Source organism: Dermacentor silvarum, chromosome 3 (genome assembly GCF_013339745.2).
Source record: "Dermacentor silvarum isolate Dsil-2018 chromosome 3, BIME_Dsil_1.4, whole genome shotgun sequence".
In the NCBI taxonomy this organism is placed as follows: domain Eukaryota; kingdom Metazoa; phylum Arthropoda; class Arachnida; order Ixodida; family Ixodidae; genus Dermacentor; species Dermacentor silvarum.
Genome location: NC_051156.1, coordinates 156,185,633 through 156,206,615, shown reverse-complemented (window position 1 = coordinate 156,206,615; position 20,983 = coordinate 156,185,633). Strand labels below are relative to the sequence as shown.

Sequence of the window (20,983 nt, the reverse complement as noted above, 5' to 3'; positions counted from 1 at the left end):
CAGGATTTAACTCACCACTTGGCAAATAATTCGTGCGACAAAGTGCGACATTTTAAAAAAAATTCAGTAGTGACATCGAGCCTGAATAATGCAATGGTTTGGACAGGAGATGCCAACTAATAGACAAAATAGCCAATAAAGGTTCATATATATAATGACTCCATGGAATCCGACATACAAAACCGCTTTCCGACGTTTGTCTGCGAACTCTTGGCTTATGGTTAACAGCAGAAAAATAAAATATTTATCATCGTATTACGTGCTTGGGGCCTTCTTAGCATGCATCAGCTTCCCTTTCGGGAATGGCGAGAGTTTTAAGAAAAATATTCCTTATGACGTTCGTTGCTGTTATTTGCCATGGTATTTAATATAATGACGGAATAGGCCTGTGAATTCTTTGCCTACTCCTATTATGATAAGTAAGACGGATACGTCAATGAAACAGGAACGTTGAAGTCAGCGAATATTAAAAAAGGAAACACTGCCTTTAAACTTTTGGTTGAAGAGATACTACAGCGTTTATAAACTCTGAAATTTGTGCACATTCCTATTCCTTGCTGTGAAGCATCACAGGTAGAAGCAATATGAGACCATCAACGCTGACTGCCTTTTGCATTTGTGTCGTGCTTGGTGAGTGTATTTGGAACCATATTTTTTCTCAGCATCCAGGCGAAAATTTTCTTTCCTGCAGTGATTTTTGAGGAGACTGAATTTGGTTAGCTTACAAAACACTTACCAGTAATTATAGTCGCCAACACTATCTTATCCCGAGATTTTGACTTACTCTAAGCCAACATCGCTCCAGTTGCTAAGTAGTCAGCAATAGAAACGTACCTGCGATCACCCGTACTGCCGGTTTATTTTCCTCGGCATCCTAGGATGCCAAAAACAGAACCCTGTGTGTCTATATTCAGTCAGTGATTGCAGCCCCTTCTTTCTATATGTCCCCATATTGGCCACTCCTCCGTATTTAGAGTATGCAGAATTTGTTGTCCGATGAATACAGACAAGTTTTGTCTTTTCTACTTGCTTTGGTGACGGAGAAACATATACATACATCAGCGACAGCCAGGCAAGCTTGGACCTTTTTTACAAGCTCCTTCACTCCTTTAGTGGAATCATTGAAAAAAAATTGCATAAGATGGACCCTGCAATATTCCCTGTCAGAAGCACTTTTTTTCTTTCTAACACTACCAATCATCTATTATTGCGCTATTTTAACGATTGCATCTGCTACTTTGCCCAATTATGCATTTATTTCTCAGGTATAAGGCGTCACGGGACGGACAGATTTTGCTGGGATACTCGCCAAAAAATGCTTACGCAAAAATACTATAACATGGGCCCCAGCTACGCAGCACACTTAGATGCTCTGTTGCACGCTTCGCAGGGCTCACTTTCAAGACCGTGCGCGTGTGCGAACCTAAGTTCGCCACATAAAAGGAGGAGACCGGAGTGGTTCCCATACAGGATCGCTACGCATGGCATGGCCGCAATCTGATTATGCAGACGAGGTGAAGACGAGGCGCAGCCCCACCGCGCTTGTCGCCGCTCTAGGAAAGGAAGTATACAAAAAAAATAGCACTGTATACTTCAGAAAGGTAGAAGTCACAGCAGATAGCGGCTTTCACACCCGTTCCTCGTAGATTACCCAGAAGTGCTCTACTGAGCAACCTATGCGCTGGTACGTATGCATCTTGTACTCCCCTGAGATCGATGAATGAGTGGTACAGCTCCAAGTGAGCATTTTGCGCTTATTATCTGAACATACAAAACAAGATTACCTATAAGCGGAACATTCTGGAGTGTGAAAGCTTTGGATGTCGCTTTGGTAATGAAGCATATGCCAGAAGAAGCTATTTCCATCCGACAAACCGATGTTTTGTGTCATAACTCCTTCAGCCTCTTCAAGGAGGTCGCCGTACAATCTCCGGATGCATCTGAGCCTGACAAAATTTTTGGTCATGAGGAAGCCGATGTTGAGCAGCTAAACATAATCGTTTACTCAACCGACATATCACCTCTGAAGATCCCGGCGAAGATGAAACGACTTTGTCGGTAGCCCTACGCCAGACGCAAGAAGGCGGAGATGAGGATGCCGTCTCCAGGACAATTTCTGCTGGCCTTCTTCTATTTATCTTCTCTTTCAATGGACACTTTTCTTCTAAGGAATATCGCAAAAATACTAATGCCTATCATTTGGCATCCGTTACGGTCAGCAAGAATAAATGCCGGTGTTACGATTTGGTTCGGGGCGCAGGTTTAATTGTCAGAGTGAGAGATGCCTCTGGGAGGGCAGCAAGAAGGGAATAGCAACAATCACGGTACATAAACAAACATCGAAATACAGAAATGACAGTTAAAAGCACACAAACACTGCGTATAAGAAGACAGTAGATAAGCGTCTCTACAAAGCGCTCGTGCTGCGAGCTCACAGTTTGACCATAGAGGAACATATTTGTCAAGAGCGGACACGCCCATAGAACTCTGCGACCGAATTGACTATAGCGCACCAAGCGGCTGATGTGAACACCTGAACCGTACTTCCGGTTTAGGTTTTGGGCGCGCAGAGTTTGAATGCTGGGTAATACGTGTTACGCCTGCTGCACAGATCAGCGTGACATTTGTTTTTGCTTCTACTTTTCAACCACGCACAGTCTAGCCACGGAATCTTTTTTTTTATATTTGTAAAAGAAATATGATTGCGGGCAGTCTTTACAAGCCTCCATCGAACATGCAACGTGCGATTTCATATAGTAGACGCAAGACTCCTTCTGCAATGAAGAAATGTTTATTTTGCTCTAAAAAGTCTCGTTCCGGACATTTGATGCATTCATCGAATGCTGTGGAGCTAGATGAGCAGCGGTACCCGTACCTAGGACCAGATAGGAGCTGTACCAGTCTTTTTGATATTTAGATATTACAGGAAAAGTGCGTGTAGATGCGAAACGCGTGAAAGTGGTGAAAGGGTGTCATAACGAACAAAGGTAAATCTCTTTTACAGAGATCCCGTAGAAAACACCCGACACATTCCAAATATTGCCATACATAAAATATGACGAAAACCTCTAATTACCAAGCTATTCCCCACTCTCGGACCTTATTTCCAGCACTTTAAGAACACAGATACACGGACGACTGTGTATTTTGGACACAACTTGGCTCAGCTGATATGATGGTACACCTCGTACACATAGGTGGCCACAACACAGGCTCTCAGCCAAACCATGCTAGACGCACGCAGAATGCCTTCTACTCCCATTAACGACAAATGCGTGTGTGCAAACTGCGTTTCAGTCGTTCAGAAACCGAAATTTCGAGTTACAAGTTCCTTGTTTTTGAACTCCTCGACCTCATCTTTTGCGCCTTTTGCCAGCTCAAGCAGCACATTCCCGTTTTAAACCTCTTGGCAATCGCTCGTCGCGTTTTCGTTAAGCGTGAGTACCGAAAGAAGGTATATGTTACTTTTTTCGGGGGGAGGGGGTCATAGGAAGCATCACAAACTTGGCCCCGTAAGATGCAGTCAACGCGAAACTAAGCAACGTTAAACTAACTGCGCCACAACGCCCGACCTGTCTTTCGCTAACTGCGTTACAATGCCCTGTGCTGCAAGCGTGCCCAAAAATTTCCCCAAACATACTCCACAAGGAACCGTAATCAGGCACAATAATGTTGGGGCCCATAGGAAACGGCACAAAGATGTCCAAGTAAGATTCAGCCCACGCCAAACTCACGGAACCACAAGGGCCCAGCTGTCTCGCCAATTCTGTCACAACGCCCTGTGCGACAGTTTGCCCCAAAACACCCTAATAATACCGAATTAAGTTACAATAATCTGAGGGCTCCATAGAAAGCGTCGCAAACATTTCCAAGTTAGATTCAGTACACGTCAAACTAAGTCGCCACAATGGCTGAGCTGTTTTTCACTGTATCAGAAAGCCCGGTGCCGTGCCCTGAGTCTATATATTGCTTGAAATGCAGCGCTGACTGTCAAAAAGATTCTAACCTTGCCGGGGTCCAATAGCACACGATTGCTATGTCGAGGTGCAGCAGGAACACAAAAATACGCCGAGAACCCGAGAAAGCAGATAAACATAGAAAGTTGTCGCAGTTTCACCTGAAAGGTGAAGCATCAATTGCGATAGCAAATTTGAAGAGAGCTATACGGAGTAATGATAGCAGCTTTATCAGCTGTATAAACTTGGACATGCAGCAGCACCGGCAACACGCAGAACTGTTGTCGACGCCATCGGCGTTTTGCCCGCGTTCGCTCAAAATGCGTGCGGCGTTGGTGACTGTTGCCAGAGCCTCTGATATAAATAGGCACTTGGTGCCGCAGCTAAACGTCGCCTCCCTTCCCTCCCCTTCCCCCCCCACGGCCTTTCGTGCGTCGGAAGAAGGCACGTTTGCTCTACATATATGGTGATTGTAGAGGAGGAAAGAGACGCCTACTTCTGCAGCCCTTAAGGGAGCACAGAGCAGAACGCGCGTTTGTTCTCCGCCGTGCGTTCACTCCCCGTGAAAGCGCGCGTCCCTCGCGCCCTTTCACTCGTACATACAGCGTTCGGCGCGCGGCGACGATTTCATCTCCATTGACGTCATACGGAACCTCACGGCGACGGCGACGGCAGAAATCTGCTTTTGAGTGTCCATATAATTGCTATCGCAATAAAAGAAAACAAACGGGACGACGAACAGGCGAACGCTCACATACGCAGCCGTTCTCGTTTGATTCGGTGGCGTGTCTGGCGCATGGCGCATGCTTCTGGCGTGTCTGGCGTGTCATTGGCTTGTGGCTAGGTAACGCCAGAAAAATACGTCGCAAAGAATAACTTCACTTACGTGCAAAACATTTTTTTTTAGATTTAGCGGGAAAGAATACAAATAAAACATTTTCTAATACCTTCATTTCACTTTTTTTTGCGATGCTCGCGTCACCTAACGACTGGTGTCACTACTATGGTGACGTATTTCCTGTTGCCAGTTTTCGTGGAGTGTCCGTTCTTGCTGAATTTCTTTCTCTATGGTTTGCCGTTCTACGAAGCCCACGTGGCAGCGTCACTCGAGGCCTGGACTCGAGGAGGAGTCAGGCGGGCTCTCGGAGACTCCTGTGCGTCTGCTGGCCGACAGCAGCGGAAGACATGTCGTTTAGAGGTCCCCTCGGGCCTTGGCGCTCGACGGGGTCCCTCTGACAACTGTTGCCCTCCCGAAGATTGACGTCCCACCAAAGCGAACGCGTCTTCCTTGCTCCGCTTCTCAGCTCCGTCTGCCGTCGAACGTTATCCCTTCTTCTGTAGTATGCTTGATCCACACATTCTTCGCTGATTCCCTGCTACGTGCTTGCGCTCCGTCTTGACGCGATTTGTTTACTCTTAGAGCGCAGCTCTTAGGCGCCCGTTCTGCGGCGAGCGTCGGCGTTGTCACTAGTAACCGAGTGAACGAGAGCATCGGAGGATGAAAGCGAACACGGAGCGCAGTGGCAGATAAAAGACGGCGGTAACTAAGGGAGCGCGAGGAGGAAGGTTGAGGAGGAGTGTGCAGCGGAACCATGAGGCGGGAGGGTATGGCGAAAATGTGAGAAGAGCGCAGTACTGCTTAAAACAGGCTTTGCAGTCACTGTGGCTGCGAGATGGCGCAAGAGTAGCGTGTGTCGTGCGTATGGAAACAAAGCATTGCATCAGCGGAAGTTCCTCTGCGGCGTCTGCTGTGAATTGCGCCCACGCGTCAACCCCGCGCTGCCTCTCGCGATCTGCCCATTAGCGAGGCAGTCGCGCCACACTTTGCTCCCTTTGCAACGCCACGCACGAGACGGTTCGTCTACGTCAGCCAATATATCGTGTAATGAAAACACGTATCGAGATGCGCTCAAATTTCGCATTAGAGAGTATCATAACCATCGGTGAGTTTTACATCTACCCGTTCTTTAAGATCTGCGCCTTTCAAACAAAGTTTTTCGCCGGCCATGATGAGTGTCCCGATTTCCATTTCTGTCCTCGGCGCAGCCCTCAGCTACCATGTCTTATTGCATTGCTCCGGCATTTTTAATAAACGAGATAGAAAATCTCTGTCGCTGGCGCCATTGCTATTCAGTTCGGGGAGCAGGCTTATTGGTTGGAGTCAGGAACGCCTTTGAGGATAGCAAGGACGAAACGGCGACAAGTACGGCACACAAGCCACGAACGCTATTGTCCTCGTATGCCCAAAACTTTGTGCCCTTGTATTTGACCTTTATGCTTTGGGCCATGCTTGTCACCCTTTCTTCCTTGGCATCCACAAAGGCGTGCCTCACTCTAGCCAATAAGCCTGCTCCACGAACCGAATCATGACAGCCGGATACATAGAAAATGCACTATTACTACTTTTCAACTCAGCAACATTTATTTCTAGAGATGATTACTGAATCACACCGGGAAAGTATTTGCTGTTTTTATCTACTACAGATGGGTATGAATTACCCTCAAAGGTAACTAAAATATTTGGCCGCCTCTACATTATGTTCATTAGTATTTTTTTTCTAATCTACAGCTTCTTAAGATGCTTAATGGATAGCGCTGACGTAATCGCAGGTGCAGGAAAAAAACAGAACGATTATCTGGCTAGACGCCAGGCAAACCTCTACAGGATTTATTAGATATCATTTATTTTTTCTTGCTGTTCTTGTTGCTTCTTCACTCCACCGCAGCTAATTTTAATTACCTAATTTATTACTTACTCTTATTGCAGTAATGACAGCTGGAAGTGAGGATACATATGTGTACGGTGAGTAATTTCCTTAATAATTAGAAGAAATATGAGGTGTGTACAAATGCGGAAACAGATCTTTGTTTTAATCATAGGAACGCGCTATAAAAAAAACCAATAAGACGCAAATATACTTTTTCTCAAGTAACCTGTGCATCACCCGCCGTCGTCATCAGCTTGGCTATGCGATGTCCTTGCTGCCTGAACATTAATCACTTTGGCAATATAATGTAAGTGAAACACTGTAAAACACATACTACCGCAATAAATACACAATTACACATACAAAACATTCTGGACAGCAACGATTGAGGTCATCTCTCGGTCATGACTGCCATAAGGCAGGTACCCCTACAGGGAATGTTTTGAGAGTGTTTTTTTTTTTGTGATTATGCCTGAGCTTGACATGCTTTGACTTAATGATATGCAGAACACGCAGAAAGACATGTTGTTGCGCTAGTTGGTGCTTACTTATTGACATGATGTAGTGCAAGGGCACAACCAAAGGGAATAGACCTAAAGAACACGTCACAGACGCTACTAACAACTTTATTGGAAGGCCTTTTAGTTACACTATACAGGGTGTCCCAGCTATCACGCAGCACGATTTAAAAACGATGAACGGCTCAATAGTGCTAGATAAATGTGTTTTTCCGAGTGTGAAAGGAGCCCGCGAATACACGCAGAATTGCCGCGCGACTGGTCGCTCGAGGCGCTTTGCGTGTATTCGCGGGCTTCTTTCACTCTTGGGAAAACACTTTTATTTATGTAGCACGTATTGAGCAACAGAAAGCTGTATCGGGAGTTCTTCATGTTGCTCTACAACTTTCTCATTGACACTTTGACAATTTGGGCAGTGCTTCTCGAGTTGGATAATTAATTACAATTAGCTAGTTAAATCTCACAAACTAAAAGATTACTGGCGGCTACTCCACTGCACTGGAAACAATACGCACTAGGCTTGCTTCGCGTAACGCCGTTCCTCTTTTTTTAAATCGTGCTCTTTTTTAAATCTTTCCTAACACTTGTACTTCTCGCGCACTTATTGACGCCCTACTTAAGTTCCGCTTGTGAATACGGGCCCTACTAGACTGGGTAACCAATCAAAATGGCTTTTAAGTTAGGGCCTGCGCAGCCGCACTCAGCTGCGCCAGGCCCAGCCGAAGCCGGCTTAGAGGCCCCCCTTCTCCTGCTGCCTTGCGCGCAATGGAATACGGCGCGCTTCCTCCCCGCCTTCCTTCCCTGCGCGCGCGAGATCGAGCCGCCTGTCTTCTCCGCTCACCCTCGCACGCTTTCGCTCGAGCCTACGTACAGCGCGCGGCCGCGGTGTTATCGCGCTTCGACTTTATCGAGGACATCAAGGCAACGCTGACGCCAACGGTGGCGACGATGACGGAAATTCGCCTTGAGTGTCTACATAATTCCTATCGCAATAAACAAAAATAATAGATGGGCGAATCAGACGTCTGTTGTTTTGTATAATTCAGAGGACTGTTTTTTTATACCTCGTAAATAATTTTTGCGGGCTTCCATAAACGCCCTACGTAGCATGTCGATTGTGGCTGATGCTTCTGCACATTGGAAGGGTTATGTCTTTCGCTTGCGATGGTCATCCGTCGCAAGCGACGGCCAAAATCATTGCGGCCAAAATATGCTATAGCACTCACTGTGTTTCCACACTGTGCACTCAACCACGACAATGTTTCTTATGAGCTGCTCCTGAAGCACGCAGATAACCAAAAGCAGATGCGCGAAAAGAAATTATCATCATCATGAGTAATAAGATAAGCGCGCACTTCCAGAAAATGCTGGGCTACGATCGCCCACCTTCGCTGTTTCTAGCGTTGCGCGGCCGAGTGCACGGTTAAGCGTTTTTTTTTTTGGGGGGGGGGGGAATTATTCGCCCCATAGCGCCATTGTGTTTACCGCTCCTAACGCAGAAGGTTTGTTCTGTGTTGTAAATTATAGCGGCAATTTTTTTACGATATCACTTTTATGCTTGCACTTTATTATGCTGATTTTTATCTGATTTTGATGGCTACATTGTTCACACGCTTTACAAACCATGTCACTGTGGTGTGTCCAGGTTAAGAAAAGTGTAAATGTGCTCGTTTGTGTTTCTAGTGAAATAGCAAATAGTAACGCGTGTATCATTTCTGCGAATAATTGGGGCATTGTGGGGCTGGCGCTCCCAAAGTGAATTTAGAGAATGGAACCACATAGATAGTTTCTTTGTTATGTGGGTAGATTTCTCATATGGTCTACTTTCTTTTCATGTTTAGAGGACCTTTGCTTGGTTGACGCCGTGACCACTGCTTGGGGCAAGGTACGTACATACTGACTTTTTTTCTGAGAAGTCTTTCCTTAAAATTGGGAAAGCCAATAACGTAAAATACTGAAAATTACCTGGAACGAAAAGATTCGCAACTTGTTTACTTCGAAATTGTGTCAGAAACAGATAATTTCCCACGAAGTGTGGTAAGATTCGTTCTCGGCATTTCCGTTCAATAGAAAAATTCGCCCGTTGCAGTCATCAGAGTCATCATAAAAGCAGGTTTTCCTTCAAATATTTGTCTCCGCACTCCCTCCCTGCTCCTTCTACCCAAGAAAGCAAAGAAGAGGCGGGGTGATTGCCATTTAAACTGCCTAGCTTTTGCAAAGCAAGTGATTTTCGATGACAGCTCCTTATTGTTTTTTAGGCACAAAGAGCACAAACCGTTCCGGAATACGAGCCACAATGTGGGGAGAAACGCAGTGATAGTGTGTTTGGGGTTTAATTAGCATTACGGTGGTTCCATCAACTAGACCCCAGATAGCGCACATGTACGATGTAGCAACGTATTTTGTTTCAAAGGTTTATTTCTTTACCTATACCCGAGACTTGGTGTATTGTGTCACTCGCCGAGCAAACAATATAAAAAGACAGGTAATCTTACCAGAGAAGGCATAATTGGACATTAATTCTTATGCTTAATTGAAATGTACAAATAATAAGGTCTAAGGAAATAAAATTTGAAGAAACAACAGCTTGCCGCAAGTGGCAACCAAAGACTGTAAACCGATTGGCACCTTTGACGGTGTTTTCTGTCTATATCTCACACCCTTACAGCCTTTAAGGTGTGAGGCTTGAACCGATTTACACCCTTAGGGAATCGAAAGTGTGTAAACAGGTTGACAATGAGCCCACTGGATCTCCAATACGCGCACTGTACTTAACCAAATAAGCTACTACTGCACCATCCGCTCATCAACAATCTTGAATATTTGCGCAACTGCGAAAAATTAGGCCTAGGGGTGTTCGCCAGCGCCACTCAGAGCAAAGGTGATGGTTGTCAACTATTCTTTCAGCCGCGAGCATTACGTAGTACGTCACCCTTCAAGGAGAGGAGGCATTATTCACGTCCTATTATTGACAAAATATTCTGGTGTGACGAGAACCCTGTCGGTATTAGACGTGTTGTTTCAATTGGGCGTCATTCGTGAGCGCTTAAGCACGACGTTTTGTGTTCATGGGGAGGGGCAGAGCATGAGATAAAATGATTAGTCTCACCAACTGCGTGGAAATACCATCTACTAAGAGGTATAACATGATCTCTAGCTTTTCAGTGATGGACAATCTTCAGTGCCACTCGATGACTTCTTTCTCCATCGCTCTTTAGCTCCTGTCTCCTAAAGGGGCCCTGAACCACCCCTCAAGCTGGTGAAAACACAAGGTACGCGGATAGCATACGCTGTTGTGAACAGCTCAGCTACATTTTGCAGTCGTGCCCAACGCGTGGAACTCAAAAGCGGAGCGCGAAGTCAACTTTCGCTGTAACACTCTCTTTTCAACAGAAGCCTGCTCCTCAGTATTTTTGGACTCTTCATTTCGTAATAAAGCGTCTAGACAACGCGGCTGTTAATGGCCAAAAGCTGACATCAATAAAGAAGGGTGTTTGGATCAGTGAGCTTCGTCCTACGGTTAATATATATATTTATTGATGCAGTTTAATAAAAACTCTGAAGTAAGCGAAAATATGCTTTCGAATTTCGATAATAACTATGTACTTCTGGATAAAGTCGACTATCGTCTGCTCCCGCTCGGCCGCGGCCGCCCGTGTAAGAAATTCCTGCGGTTACTATGTATATTTATTGATGCAGATTTATGAACAGCCTGAAGTAAGCGAAAATCTGCTTTCGAATTTAGATAATAACTATGTGCTTCTGGATGAAGTCGACTATCGTCTGCTCCCGCTCGGCCGCGGCCGCCCGTGTAAGAATTAAACTTTGGCCATGCGGCTTATCGGTGTCGAAGCCGTCGGGTCCCGTTAATTTCGTCTAGTTCTGAACGCCCAGCTAGACTCGAGCCACGGGAAACTTAAGGTCAGACCACACTCACATCTGACAGCGCGCGCTCACTCCTGGCCATTCCTGCAGTGGCCAGGAGTGAGCGCTAGGCATACGTACTACAGTTGCATGTAGCGGCGGTCTGCTACGTATCTTAGATAACGTGACCGGAGCGGGATGCCGCGACGAGTTCACTGGCGAAGCGCACTGCGGATCGCCGAGGACAACCGCGCTTGGCTTAGGCTTAGCACGTCGTAGGCGCCAAAATCACAAGTACTGACGTCTACGTTAACATCCAAAACCAAACTTGAACTGCAGGCCAAGGCAACATTCAGTAGGCGGATCGTTGTGAGCACGCCCCACGCCTTCGCAGCCTTCGCAGTGAAAGGCATTGAAGAAAGAGCTGAAGCACCGCAAAGGGTGTGTATGATTGCCGATAACTCAGCTACTGCTGAAGCCATTGAAGTACTTGTTTAAGCAAAGTACTTCTGAAATAGCCCATTTTAACTTCAAGTCAATTTCCCCACTTCTACAAAAAGTGGTTCAGGGCCCCTTCAAAAGTCCATGACGACTTGCTGGTACTTGAAACATTGTTATAGATGAATTACGACAAGCTAAGAGCCAATGTGATAGTTTATGCAAGGTGAAGTATACAGTCAATATTACCGGACGACCGTTTGGCAACTATTAAGAAGCTGTTTGGATAGGCCCTTTCGACATGAACATAAAATGTGCAGACAAGTTGAGGCATTTCTGGAGGTCATGCAATAATTGAAGTGATGAAAATTTTCTATTTGTCTTACACTGCGTGCTACCGCATACTGTGTTTTAGAGGGATATGAGACTGCAGTACAAACTGTGACACGTCCTCTGGCGCTAGAGTACGTATCGCATTCAAAGCCAATGGCAACTTAAATGACGCGAATGGTTTGGGCACCAGCAGTCACACGGAGATTATTCTCAATAGCAGAGAATAGATGTCGTTTCGACGCCAATGTGTTGTTTCAAGGAAGCTTTAGAACGACCAAAGTAATTAAGGCTTGTCCAGGAGAACATGAAAGCTTGGCACTTAGGCCGTAGCCCACATCCTGTGTGATCGCAACCACGAATCTATTTCGTATCCGCCATCTGCACGGCTCTCGGTACGTGTGTAGACATACATCGTCGAAATTAAACGGTTCGAACGGAACGGAGGATAATAGACTCAGAAAAAATGGGCGCTGACTCATAATTAAATGTTTTTGTAGACTGATGCAATATGTACACAGATACAGAGCCACGTGGTGAATGCAATATATGCAGTGTGCATCAAGAAAGTATGCGACTCATGCATTTCAGTTCTTTGTTGCAAAGGCGACAAACGTTGGGCTAAGACGCGAGGGAAATATTGCGTACATATGCCTTCTACTTCCAGGTTATTTGGTGCTTATTGAAAAACAGAAATTTGGTTTTATAAAGCAGTATATGATTCAGTATACATAACACAGACGAAGAATTGGACACTGTGAAAGCGGTAGCTTTTCTAAGTAGGTGCTGTGTGTACTCTGTTCTTCCTCCGTGTTCGCGTACTAGTTCGAACACGCTGAGCTCTGTCGAGATGACTGGCACACCTTTCAACTCTGATCTTATACATCTTTTCCCTTGAATTTTCGTTACGCTACTTTGATATTTATTAGCACTAGTAATGTATTTATATTAGAAAGCACTTGCCCGCTCTTAAGGCGAAACGCTACGCGAGAGTACAAATTTAGAAAGTGCTCCTAAGGAAACTGCCAGAAGAATTAAGCGCATTTAACCCTCTGTCACAGTACTCGCTGTCTGGATAGCCTATTCGAACCTGTATTTTTTTTCCCGTACATGTTCTGTCATACGCAGTAGCAAACTTTTTCTGCCATAAATGAACGGTGTTGTTCCCTCAGATCCCTGTTGGCTGCAACGCATCCTGCATGGAGGAAGGACCGAAACTTTTGAAAAATGGCACCTTATGCATTGTAAGTAAGCTGAGACTTCTTCATAAATTTCTTCAATGCAGGAATAATACTTTGACTCTTGCGCACTTCGTTAGGCAGAAAGTGAATACAATTTGCAACTGTCAACAGTAATGAGATCCTCTGGTCTGTGCCACGAAACAAATTTTATTTTGACGCAATTTCTTATGAATGCTCCTTTCGCCTAATCGATCCTATTACGCTGCTGAAAACATTCCAAGAAACTAAAGCTATCATTTTTGCCGATACGGCCCCGGCTTTCAGATTTTATTGTGAATAAAGCTAGCCTTATTCCATGTAATTGATAACTACGCAAGAACTACCTGGCAACCCCAGTCATAGAAAAGAACGAATTATCGCAAGAAATGCTCCAGAGTTATTTTGCTTGAACGCCACAGTTCACTGCTCAGCAACTGTTGTCTCTTTGCGCCCCAGAAAATGTACCAATTTAGCGGTTCGGCTTGTCGGCGCCAAGCTATATTTAATGGTTCTTCCGACTCCTTGCATGCTTTGCACTTCGTTGCTGCTATATATTTGTAGATTTATCAAAAGCTTTTGATCGGGTGCCCCACAGAAGATTAAATAAGAAGTTTCGTAAACTGCAACTCGACGATGATGCCCCGTTTTGGATCGGAGAATTCATGTGCAGTCGAATTCAACAAGGCAAGATTAGAGAGCACATTTCTAGCTGTGCTGCATGTGGTAATATCGGACGTGCCACAGGGGTCAGTATTAGGGCCGCTTCTCGTTTTAATTTACATAAATGACATAGCTAACAACATAACTTCTAGCATACGCCTTCTGGCCGACGACTGTGTGATATACAGACGTATAACTCACCCGCTTGACGTAGTACTCCTACAGGCTGATATAACCTGCTTACATGAGTGGTGCGTATTGTGGCAAATGGAGATCAACATCGACCAAACAAAGCTGATGACGTTTTCTGCACTCACTAATACTTCTGCGAATACCTAATCGATTACCAACAGCATAATCGCAAAAACACAGTCTTTTAAGTATCTGTGTGTGCGTTTCTCGCCTAATCTAACTTGGAACGTTCATATAGAGCACATAACAAATAAAGATTTTAAAAAATTAGGTTTCTTAAACCACTGTTTGTCAGCTGCCAATGCCGAAAAAAAGCTGCATGCCTACACAACGCTGATGACGTCAACATTAGAATATGCTTCTATAATATGGCATCCAAATAGCGTTGACCTTTCCAGGCAGCTTGAATCTGTGCAGAACAAGGCAGCCAGGTTCGTTTTATCTAAACATTCATATTGCCAAAGTGCAACGGTGTTGAAGCGAAGATTTCAGCTCCATAATCTTGACACACGACGCAGGATGTCTCATTTGTCATTTTTTCACTCGATGTATTGCATCAATACATTTTTTGCAACAACGAATATTCTTCTGGCGCATCATATCTCTTCACGCAGAGATCATCGCCTGAAAGTAGAACCTATTCTCGCAAGAACGTTGAAATATCAGAACTCCCCGTTTGTATTGCCAGTAAAGGAGTGAAATGATCTGCCGGAACAAAGAGTTACCCTTAATGATATATCGCCCTTTAAGACAGAATTGCTGATGTATCTTGATCGAACTGGCACTCAGCAACCCTAGCCTCATCAATGTGCTTGAAATCGATATTTCATGGATCAGATCCAAACGTCGTGCAAAACTGCGAAAAGGTGTCATCATGCAGCAAGATAACGCTCGACCACATTCTCCCAAACGGACGGCCCAAACATAAAGGAGTTGGGATTAGAATTGATGGGACACCCGCCATACAGTCCAGACCTGGCTACAAGCGATTTTTGTATGTTTGGACCATTAAAGAAAGCGCTCAAGGGAAGAAGACTTGCAATCGATGCAGAGGCCATTACTGCGGTGCAAAATTGGTTACAGGTGCAACCCAAAAACTTGTTTTCCGACGGAATCAGGAAACTTGTGAAACGTTGGGCAAAGTGCGTTGAAGTGTGGGGAGGTTATATAGGAAACTAATGTATGCTTCAGTTTTCTATTATTAGAATAAATGTACCTTTTTCTCAAACGTCCCTTTATGTTTTGACTTCCCTCGCACATCATGACTGTATAACCCTTCCCCCCGCCCCCTCCTATGTAATGCTCTCTGAGCCTTTAGGATATTGAAATGAATGAAATGAAGAAATCACATGCATGAGTTAAGAACAATTCTTCCAATGACAAGGCACTGCCAGAAGATAGCCCATTGTCATAGCACTCGATGGTTTCAAACTGTGTTCAAACGTGCTTTCTGTCGCACATGTATCATCGTCCACTTTTTTAGAACTCAACAACGAAAGATATAGGAGGAATTGTAACAACCGCGGATTTAGGGTTCACTTTAGGCACGCTGAAGATTTGAAGTTGGCGTCCATGTAACCAACAGCACGGTATAGAAAATATCGGAAGCCATGGAGTTGGCTATAGTCGTTACACTTTTTGTTGCATGGCGTAGCATAAAAGGTCATTTCACGATAAATTTCAAGTGTCATTTTAATAACAGATTTGATTAAATATACTATTATGGTACTTTAAAGAGGCCTGATAATCTAAATAAGTATTTAGGGAAAAAAAAGAATATAGCAAACCATTATCTGTGGGAAACTCGATACGGTGGCAGACAATCACAGCCGTTAGGTTAAAATTATGATCCATCTGCAACATTACTTCGGAAAATTGGAGGTATAAAATGACTTCGAATACAGTGAGTAATTTTGAACAAGTTTCCATTTAACGTACAATGAGCTTTCTAAATACTCTTACTTACGTGACAATCATGACCATATAAAGGCAACAAAACATGCAGCCAATGAAATTAGATGGGGTGTAAATTGAAATGTAGAAAATAATAATGAAAAGTGAAATAAAAGATGACAAAAAGATAAGTTGCCGCCACTAGAAGGCGAACCCATATTCTCCACATTACGGGCGCGTTGTAGTGTACTGTGCTACGGCGACGGCTATGATGAGGCAAATATTTTGCATATTTATGTTAACTAGATCTAACCCTATTTGTATTAGCCCCCGCCACTCTGAAAGATGTCGAGGGGATGGGGAACGTGCTTTCTTGCACGATAGCGTCACATGAACTTACGAGCGCAGGCGCATGCCGAAGAAACCGATCGTATGCTAAATAATGGAATAAAGGCTGCCATATTCTAAGACCCTCGCTATTAACGAGGGAGAAATGGAAACTGAGAGACTAGATTTGCGTTAATTATGACCGTATAAAGACAGCAGTCAAAGACAGTTACCCACAAGGGCACCATGACCACGAGAAGGAAATTTACAGCAGAATAAAATGGGTTGGAGTGCATAAGGTACGCCTATCCAAATCCTGACTGGGAAACTACTCTCGTTCAAAAGAAAAGAGCACAATCATTGCATTCTACCAGTGCTAACATAATGGGCTGAAACTTGGACGCTAACAAAGAAGCTCGAAAATAAGTTAAGACTGCGCAAAGATTGGTGGAACGAAAAATGTTAGGCCTAACTTTAAGAGAGAGCAAGAGAGCAGTGTGAATCAGAGAGAAAACGGGTATAGCTGATATTCCAGTTCACATTAAAGGGACCTTTACCAGGCCACATAGCAAATATTGGTTACGCAATGCAAGTTGTTACGTGCCTCTAAGGAGCCTTCTGCCGGAAGAAATATTCAAATTGCGTCCTTAACAGCAGAGACAGAAATATTTGAAGTGCCGCCACCCATGACTTCAGGAGGTGAGATTCTCCACCAACCAAGACACACACTGCGCTCGCGCGCAGGTAGCCTCCGCAAGCGAAATTTCCCCTGTATTCTTCTATAAAGCAGCCAAGACTTCACAATCGGTCACTGAGGCCAGTCGACTTCATGAACTGTAACAATGCCCGCGCGTCACTTTGTAAGCCTGCGACGCGTGGGGCCACGGTCCAAGAATCTTTGTCTCTGAAAACGGTCTGCTGTCTAATCGGTTTAACACACTCCGGAGAATGTCGCGTTCGATCTCATAAAGATGACAAAAACACAACACGTGTTCACCGTCTCCTCACAGTTGCAAGAGTCACAGATTGGTGTGTCGGACATGCCCAGAAGGAATGAGTACGCTTTCGTAAAAGCCACCCTTAACCAGAGGCCGCAAAGTAATGTTGCATCACGGCGGGGGAATTTCGATGGAATCTGCAGCCTCAGTGTAGATCCAGCCGGTGGAGACGACAGTTCGTAAAAATCGGGCTGCTCCATGAAGTTTCTGTCTCGGTTTGAGCGAGTAAACGAAGACCCCTCGCAGCGTCTGTCCTTGGTAAGGGTATAGGAACAGTCAGGGTTTCCTTATGGGCGAGTTTACCTCGGATGCTCAAATCTAAATACATGGGAATGAAGAAATCGTTTTTTTTTCCACCAACCACTGCACCACATTTGGCGAGATTTATTGCATTTAGAAGAACAAGTTAATCTTTAGTCCACTACAGGCAGTCCGTATTTTTAACAGCTCAGCTGTTCTTAGTCGACCCTTCGCCGTCTGGTCGTCGTCACGCAGATCACGTGCCCAAGAGAGGATGAGAGCCTCGCTGGGAGAGGGCAGGTCACGTGACCAGCAGAGGAGGAATGGCGCTAGGGGAGGAGGCGACTAATGAGAGGGCGCGCGCTCAGAGGAGGCGGTGACCAATGAGAGGCCGCGCTGGGCGCGAGGAGGAGAGGCAATTGGTATAAGAGAAGGTGTTTAGGTGTTTCTGTGCGGCACACCCTTTCGGTTAACGCGCAACGCACAGCGCTGCTGCTGACGCCGTCCACACTTCCGCGCGTTCCCGCCGGACGCGTGCGGTGTCCGTGACTGCAGCAGATGCCTCTGGCGGCAGCTCAGGCAGGTTTCGACCACAGAACTGTACACTCGTCGAGTAGCGTCGGATGTCGCTGCCTCTTTTCGCCTCGCAACGCTTGAATATAATATAACTTCCTGTTGTAGATCTGTGTTTACTTGTGTTTATGCACTTGCATCACGTGCAACACATGCACATCTAACACTCGTAACACTCGCTGTAACTAGACAGCCTCGCTGTTCGATCATTTTCACAGAGAGGAAGGGGCGGTGATTTTTAACACGAAAGTGTTTTATTCCGGGGTCCACCAAGACTTCACTGACGTATTTCCGTCACGGAAATACGTCATAGAACATAATACAAAGAAAGAAACCAGAAGAAAAAGTTCCACAAACATGCAAAATTTAGGAATCGAACCCACGACCTCTCGGTCCGCGACGATAGATCGCCGAGCGTTTAACCCATTGCGCCACAAACGCATTTGCAGAGAGCTACACAGACGCGCCTTATATATCTAACACTCCTCCGTGTACCCGCGCTCTTGCTCGGGGCGGTGCCGCCGCCTACGAGCAGAAAAGAGAAGTACTGCATTATGACACTAAAGCCCGGGATACATGGAGCGAACTTTCTCGACGAACTTCACGCGTCAAGTAACGACGCGGCGACACGACGCAGGATGTTTGCTGTGTTGCAATACATGCGGTGAACGCCGCCGCGCGTTGGCCGCCGTGTTGGCGGCGGTCCCGGCCGCCCGCTTCGAACTGAATTTGGCGTTGTCCTTGTAGAATTCACTTAGTTGGAAGCAAATGACTGCGTAAACGGCTTTCGCTTAGTCTCAGGCCGCTTCGACGACAGAGTATTATGGATAACCTTGAGTAGTTTTCGAGATCGCTTCTCGTTTCGAACGCGTCTAAGCCTAGCGAAAGAAATATCCGATGCCAGCGCCATCTATCGGGGAAGTCGGGAGATAGGCATGACGACAGCATGTCGCCTCTGAGATCAGAAGATTTCTGTTGAAGGTTGTTGTAGAGAGCTTGCACTGCTTGTCTGTTTCCTCGCAGATCAGCGGATATGGGATGTACAAATACAACGCGATTCCTGAGAGATCATACTAGGAACTACTCAATCGGTGCAGAGACATGCAGACACGGCAACACCAACGCGATTGCAGACGACGCGAAAAGGCGCGCGCGCGCGAAACACCAGCATGCATTGCGACCGGAACTAGTGCCTCCTGATTGGCTGTCGTCCACCGCTGCGCGCTAGACGCTTCCGGCGGCGGCGTTCACCCGACGAAAATGTTTGGACAGGCAGATCGGCTGCGGACGGCAAATTTCTTGACGCCGGCCGTCGGACGTTCGCCGCCCGACGAAGTTCTTCGCTCGGACGCCGGTTATTCGCTTCATGTATTCCGGCCTTAACGCGCACCGACAGTGAACGCTTCGGTGGTCTCAGCACTACGACGCCTCGATGCCAGCATTCGAAGGGACGCTGGCATCAAGAAGCACTACCAACGCCACCTAGGTGGCGTTCACCGTACTCAGCACAGCGGAGCGTGGCCTCCGCAATTAGCTCTGAAAATGTTTCTGAAGTTGATCGCGGAGGCTGCAATTACGACGCGCTGTACGCGCTGATTTGACTCGGTGACGATTCAGTTACGTGCTTTGTCTTGCGCGTTGTATTAGTGTGTCAGTTACGTGCTTCGTCTTTCGCGTTGTGCTAGCGTGTGCAGCGTAGTGCAGCTTCCATATGCACGACGGTTGCTCATGGTCATCGACGTTGGTAGTCGTGATGGAGGAGACGTGCCACCAGGCGTCAGCGTGGGTGCATCAACGCCTAAGGGCGCTTTAGCCACAAAACACCAATAGACATTATATATCAATGTGCAATAAACATTACACTACTTCTGTGAAGACACGTTTCACTTTCGTGTTCTATACCGATTCCTATATAAGAGGGATCAACCACATTTTTATTTAGGCTGTTGATTTTTTGAAAAATTGTTGGTAATCGCAACATTTCTAAAAATGAAACTATTAGGTTTACGCGGCAATTATTATGGATACCACAATTCTGCAAACTGCATTTAACAATGAATCTAATGTGGTTAAAATGGGTACAATGTATATCCATGTTAATCATCTGAATAATTTGTAATACAACTTTTGCATAACACTTGTAAACATTAATTGTAAGAAATTCACTTATGTTGTGCATTATTGTAGGAAATTTGTTCGCTTTAGATGTTCGAACGGTTAAAGCTTACAGACAAGCGATATCTCTTTTCGGTGGATAGTTCGGGAGTAGCAAAATATGTGCTGCTTGATTTTTCAACATAACGCATTTTGGCAATTCTCCTAAAAAACACATTAAGGCCCTCAATCAAAAGTCTGCTTCCTACAGTCCCAAAAATTTAACTTGCTCTCTCAAATTAATCAAACCTAATTAAAATCGTTCTAGGATAATATCCGAAAAGTATTTGTATTTGTGTTAAAATGTATTTGAATAGGCAGCATCTGAGTTGGGCCCGAGCTAAACCTAGCTCTTAAATGAAGTGTGCACTGTTGCTTTCGTACGGTCTTCTTGGTAAGACTAACTCGCAACTAAAAAAGTGTACTAAAGGGGAAGATTTTTGAATGCGGCGCCAAATGTTAAAAAAAACTGTGTTGATTAATAAACACATGTCACGGACCTTGCCACTGAGCTGAAATAGACCGGTTGAGGGGCAGAATTTTTAAGCATTTACTTTAATCCAACTGCACTGCAAGTAGTTCAGAAAAAGAAAGTGTAGTCTGGCATATGAGTGTTTTTCAAGGATAAGGCCATGATGACATATTAGAGGATTAAAGGCTGCTAACATGGTTACACGCGCAATGTTCTTTGTTTTTTTTTCTCATTTCAGAGTATGACAAGGGAAGAACTGCGAAACATGACACCGTATACCAACTACTCCTGCCCACTAGGCTTGTGCGATGCAGGCATTTGCGTAAACTGCAACTCTACGTGGTGTTACAAGCACCCGGTCCATACCATGGCTGCTCCGAAATAACTGACCCCCCCACCCCCAATGGCTTTACAGTAAACGTTTACTTAATTACTCCTGA

The 20,983-nt window shown here is 45.3% G+C and overlaps 1 protein-coding gene across 1 annotated transcript; it reads left to right on the top strand.

Moving 5' to 3' along the window:
• The first annotated feature begins 449 nt into the window (after positions 1-449).
• LOC125944024 (evasin P546-like) lies at positions 450-20,983 on the top strand. The gene is made up of 5 exons (XM_049663750.1): positions 450-630; positions 6,724-6,759; positions 9,024-9,067; positions 12,987-13,058; positions 20,782-20,983. The coding sequence occupies exons 1-5, from the start codon at positions 585-587 to the stop codon at positions 20,926-20,928; spliced, it is 345 nt and encodes a 114-aa protein (XP_049519707.1). The 5' UTR covers positions 450-584; the 3' UTR covers positions 20,929-20,983.

Coding starts and splice junctions, on each gene's coding strand:
- LOC125944024 (XM_049663750.1), top strand. CDS start 585: ATGAGACCATCAACGCTGACTGCCTTTTGCATTTGTGTCGTGCTTG. Junction 6,760..9,023: donor TGAGGATACATATGTGTACG/GTGAGTAATTTC, acceptor TTTCATGTTTAG/AGGACCTTTGCTTGGTTGAC. Junction 13,059..20,781: donor AAAATGGCACCTTATGCATT/GTAAGTAAGCTG, acceptor TTCTCATTTCAG/AGTATGACAAGGGAAGAACT.